Source organism: Orcinus orca, chromosome 6 (genome assembly GCF_937001465.1).
Source record: "Orcinus orca chromosome 6, mOrcOrc1.1, whole genome shotgun sequence".
Taxonomy (NCBI): Eukaryota; Metazoa; Chordata; class Mammalia; order Artiodactyla; family Delphinidae; genus Orcinus; species Orcinus orca.
Window position 1 is genome coordinate 19365409 of NC_064564.1, and position 5401 is coordinate 19370809.

General features: G+C 57.8%; 1 protein-coding gene across 1 annotated transcript; it reads left to right on the top strand.

The window, feature by feature from the left end:
* Positions 1-372: 372 nt before the first annotated feature.
* Positions 373-4041, top strand: NKX2-6 (NK2 homeobox 6). Its single transcript, XM_004270669.1, has 2 exons — positions 373-646; positions 3413-4041. Exons 1-2 carry the CDS (start codon positions 373-375, stop codon positions 4039-4041), a joined length of 903 nt encoding a protein of 300 aa, XP_004270717.1.
* The last annotated feature ends 1360 nt before the right edge of the window (positions 4042-5401 follow it).

A 5401-nucleotide genomic window follows, 5' to 3' on the forward strand; every position in this document is an offset into this window, starting at 1 on the left:
TACTGTATTCACCGAGATACGAGCCGTGCGCAGGCTCTCTCCCGTTTTCCTTGCTTTCGAGAACCCAAACCTTTCGGAAGGTGGCTGGGGGTTGGAGAGGAATTAGAAGGACGAGAGAAGAAAGGACTGGGGCGGGGGGAGATGCTGAGTTAACACGTGGGTTCTGCGGGAACCAATGGGGGTCCGCGGTTTCGTCACCCGGCCCGGTCAATCGACTGGCAGGGATGGCCCAGAGGAAGGCGCAGTACGGGACGCTGGGTGTCTATCGTAGACCTTGGGTCTGCGGAGTCTGCAGCGGCAAAACGGAAAGCTCAGCGCGCTGCGCTCTGTGGGGACCAGGGACGCCCCAGCCCCGCCCCCTCCTCCTTCAGGATGTTACTGAACCCTGTCACCTCCACTCCCTTTTCGGTCAATAACATCCTGAGGCTGGAGCATGAGCAGATTGGCCCGGAGGCCTTGCAACTCAGGGGTGCACGGAGGAGCCCGGAAAGCTCTCAGTACCTGCTACCGGTCCCAGAACAGCGAGGGTCGGAGGTTCCCAGCACCGGTAGCGGCGACGGCGACAGAAGGCAGGAAGGGTCGGAGCCTCCTGAAGGTCCCTGTGAGACAGTCACAGAGATGGACGCTGAACTGGTGGGCGAGCCACGTGAGTACGCCCTCGGGTCTTGGCTCCTACAGGGAGACCAAGAGGTGGGGTGGATTATTACCAATCGGCTCGTGGGGGGACACGCATCTCCTGGTCTTCCCGGCTCCGAGGGCTAGCCCCGTTTTCCTTCACATGAACAGTCCGAAAGACAGGACTCTCAGCCCCCTCTAACGTCTCCTCCAGACATCCTAACGAAAATGAGGTCCTGAATTTTGGGGGTTCACTATTTCCACAGCCAGTCCTCTGATTCCCACAGACACTTCCCCCCCGCCCCGACCCACAGCCACAGTTCTCAGAAACTCCAGCTTCTCTTTCTTACAGCAAAGCCCTCTACAGTATCTTAGCTGTGCTCCATCACCACCAGCTTTGCCAGCCATCTCCCACCCTCTGTACCCTAAACCGTCTGCCGAAAGTGTAACCATCAAAGCAGCCGGGCGCTTTGGGAGTGGAAACTCCGTAGGCTCTGGGGTCAATCCCAGCCCAGCCTTTTCTTGGGGCTTGCCGAGTGGCCTGACCAGTCCAGTCGTTCCTCTGCCTGGAGCACGGTAAGGGCAGCTCGCGTTTTAGCTGTTCTGGGAGACGAACGACTCCAGCGGAGTCTCAGCGCCTGGTCTCCGGAGGAGCAACCTTGTGCGCTGGCAGAGAGGCCAAGGCATCTGCGACCAGCGGCAGGAAGGGAAGAGGTGGACGGGGGTCGTGCTGGGCTGGCTCTTGCCAGCCGGGAAGTTTTGGCGGGAGAGGCTCGACATTTGGGGGGATGAAAAGGCTACTCCTCCTCTTTCCAAACCTCTGCGTCTTGGTCCGCAGCCTCCATGCTGGTGTGGGGGCTCCCGAGAGGCGCCTCGCAGGTCAGGCCTCCTCGGCCAGGCTGTGCCACGGACACTCCATTCGAGCCTCAAACTAACCACATGAAGAAAATTAAGATGCTGGTTCAGGGTTATTCGTCGACTTGCAGGCTGGTTATTCACCTGCTCCGGGAGCCTGGAGAACAGTACACGTTGCTGTGTTCCCAAAGAAACCTGTGAATTTTCTGCAGCGGACCCTAAACCTTAATCTCTCCCAGCGCTGCTCAGACAGCTCGCCGTTCACTTCGGCTTTGCCGAAAAAGGGGTCACGCTCCTCTGACCATCGCTGTCACCTGGCAGCTGAAGACAGCCGCAGGGCTTTCCTCCTCCCCTGGCACGCCCGGGGCGGCTCGCTGTTGTGCGGCTGCGGTTGTCGCCGAGAAGGGGCCGGCGCCCAGCTCCAGGAACTAAGCCCAGGGGCCATGGCAGCCACCGATCGCGCGTGGAAGGGATCTTCCCTGGGGGATTCTGTGCGCCTCCTCCGTCCTCAACTTGCTTGCAGAGACGCAGGGTGAGAGGGGCTCCGAACTGTGACCGGGAAGGCACGGAGTGGCCTGCAGCCCCTCGGTCTGCGTGGTCAGCGACTCCCAAATGGGGTCCTGCTTGTTCCACAGAGTCACCGAAGGCCAGCTGTTACTTTTTGATTTGCTAAGAAAACACACCCTCGTCAATATCTTTCCTCTTTGCGGGGAGAGATGTCCTAAGTTTGTCTGAGCACAGGCTTCTCTGAAGGAAGGTTTTATTTCCTCAATCTGAAATACCAAACAGCCCCTTGCCCCAGGAGACTGCGCCAGCGCGGTTGTGGATTTGGAGTCGGATTCCAAGTAGTACTGGCTCTAATTAGGGGCTTCCTGCTCCGCCTCGCCAAGAGCATACATCCTTTCACGTTCCCGGTTTTCTCCTGGCGTGAATTTCCACGAAAACTCAGCATTTCCTTCCTACCTACCCTTGGCTAAAAAGCAGAGCTTTGCCAAATCAGGAGATGTGGGAAGAAGGGAAGGAAAGTCTGCGTCTTGGAGGCCCCCCGGGCACAGTCGCCCAGGGGTTATCTTCGAGGGCGCTGCCCGACCCGAAGAGGAAGTCCGGGAGAAGCCAACGCCACCTGCTCTCCCGGGAGACCCCAAAGGAGAAAGAGGACACTTTTTAAAACCAAATGTGGATCTTAACTTTACATATCCTGCAAAGAGAACCTCAGTTTCCGAGCCAAGAATCAGCAGCCAGAAAATATTTTTTATTTTATTTTATGTTGTTAATTTGGATACAGAGCATCGCGTCCAGGAAAGATGGGAAGGGTTCCTGGTGCCACTGGAGCATCTGATGACCAAAGAGACAAGGATGTGAGCAAAGATGAGGTGAAGGTGGGAGGCACTGGAGACCCTGGCGCCTGGGCTAGAAACCAAGTACCCTTCGGTGCGCGCTGGGCCACAACAGATAGCCAGGCAGATGGGAGCCTCCGAGCAAGCATGTCACCGAGTTTTGGTTCTCTCTCTCTGCCTCTGTCTCTCTCTTTCCCCACCAAGAGCAATCTAAAGTCAGTCTCTATCTAATAGGCTCGCAGCAAAAGTTTCCCCAAACTCGTCCACACTTTAGAATTGCAATCACAGAGAACAGCCCAGATACAGACATTCTAAGAAGAGAATGAAGCTTAGACTCTGGATCAAGAGTCTATCTTTGGGGAAACGACTGTACACTGGGTACCACTGAGTGTCACAATTTGCATTGTGTTCCAGCAGCTGCAAAAGCGACAGAGCTTGGGGGAAAGGAACGAGCTTTGGGACGGGGTGAGGGGTCAGCAGAAGGGAGAGACGGGGAACCGAAGTGAAGGCTACTAGGAGGGGAGGGGAGTCCCTTGAAAACAGCGTAAGAATCTCTCGGGTGAGCCTTAGGCTGGCGCTGACGGTGTTCCTTCCTGTGCTTTTAGAGTCCGGCCTCAGCGCAGCCTCGCACCCCTGCGATGGGACCCGAGTGCAGGAGCGCGACGTGGGTGACGGCGGCGGCGGCGGCGCGCGCGGGGATGGCTCGGAGCATCCCAAAGGGCGGCCCCGGCGGAAGCCGCGCGTGCTCTTCTCGCAGGCGCAGGTGCTGGCTCTGGAGCGGCGCTTCAAGCAGCAGCGGTACCTGTCAGCGCCGGAACGCGAGCACCTGGCCAGCGCCTTGCAGCTCACGTCGACGCAGGTCAAGATCTGGTTCCAGAACCGGCGCTATAAGTGCAAGAGACAGCGCCAGGACAAGTCCCTGGAACTGGCGGGCCACCCGCTAGCGCCGCGCCGGGTGGCGGTGCCCGTGCTGGTGCGGGATGGCAAGCCCTGCCTGGGCCCCCGCACGCCCGCCTTCTCCGGCCCCTATGGCGCGGCCGCGGCGCCCTATTCCTGTTTCGGCGGCTACGCGGGCGCTGCCTACAGCGCTCCCTACGGCGGCGGCTACGCCGGCGCGCCCCAGGGCCCCGCGCCCCCCGTACCCCAGGCCAGCTCCGGCTTCAGCGGGGGGCGACCGAGCGCCAACCCGCAGGGCCATCTGCCCGCCGCGCTTCAGGGGGTCAGGGCCTGGTGAGGCGTCTTGGCTCGGGTGCGCCACCCTGAACAGATGCTCGGTCCCGCCTCTCCGCTAACCTTTCGCGGCCGGGATGAGGGAGCGCCGCCGTGGAGGAAATATAGGCCACCCGATGGCATTTCTCTCCCGAGCGATCCCTGGGACTAGGAATTGCCTTCAACTAGCCATCCAGCTGAAGGCCCTGGGGGCGTTCTTCTCCCGAGAGACGCAACGCGGGGCCTCCGCCAGCCGCCCACGAAGCAGCACTGGGAGGGAGGAAAGCCAAGGGTGGCTGGCAGTTTCGGGCGTCAGAGTAGTAGTTGTGAGGCAGATGACTTTTCAGGCCTCAAATACAGGGGCTGAGAGGCTCCTTAATTTGTGTGCAGCAGCCCCAGGGAATAGGGAGGTGATGGGGGTGCTCTGGAGGGCCTCGATCCCCCGATTTAAGGCAACAGGTGGGGAAAGAAGGAGAAAAAGAGATGAGCCAGGGGAGGGGGATGAAGAGCCTGGAAAAGGAGGACCAAGAGGTCATGAGGACTTGTGCGAAATAGGTCCTCTTGCAGGGGGTAATCTGCGCCCCCCACCCCTTCCACGGGCTGCGCTCCCTGGGACTCAGTATCTAGTGGAGCGCTTTTTTCCTGGAGGCACAATTGTTCTCCAGAAGATATCCATCACACTCTAGTTCTTCCCTCACTGTAAGTGCTTTTTTTTTTTTTTTTTTTTTTTTTTTTTTGCGGTACGCGGGCCTCTCACTGTTGTGGCCTCTCCCGCTGCGGAGCACAGGCTCCAGACACGCAGGCTCAGCGGCCATGTCTCACGGGCCCAGCCGCTCCGCGGCATGTGGGATCTTCCCGGACTGGGGCACGAACCCGTGTCCCCTGCATCGGCAGGCGGACTCTCAGCCACTGCGCCACCAGGGAAACCCCACTGTAAGTGCATTTTATCTCCTGTATACAGTTCAACCTCTTGAGTAAATAGACTAAATATATTAGTGTGTGTTTGCCTTGTGTGTAGGCCATTAGAATCTATCCACCTCTAGGTTTCTGCTAAACAACTTCAAATTAAAGTAAAAATGAAACTCAGAAGTTCTAAGTCTTCAGTACACAGGGAATTCCCTAGAGAGACAAAAGTTGGATTCCGCTCTGGAGAGGTTACCTCTCTCCATCTCCTTCCCTACCAGCCCCAGTAGGTTTTCTTTCAGAAAGTAGTAGGTTTCTAAATTCCACACCAGAAAAGGAGGCTCCCACTTGTCCATAAGTCCTAACAGGATGGGCAGGAAGCCTGAATTTTAGGGAAAGTTACAATTCCCCCAGGCGCAAATATGTCTGAAATCACGCAAACTGAAGACTGAGAACAAACTCATTTTGTTAATGGGAACATG

Bases quoted from the DNA above. Each gene is read 5' to 3' on its own strand.
- NKX2-6 (XM_004270669.1), top strand. From the start codon at position 373: ATGTTACTGAACCCTGTCACCTCCACTCCCTTTTCGGTCAATAACATC. The intron at 647-3,412 runs GTGAGTACGCCC...CTGTGCTTTTAG, and splicing joins TGAACTGGTGGGCGAGCCAC to AGTCCGGCCTCAGCGCAGCC.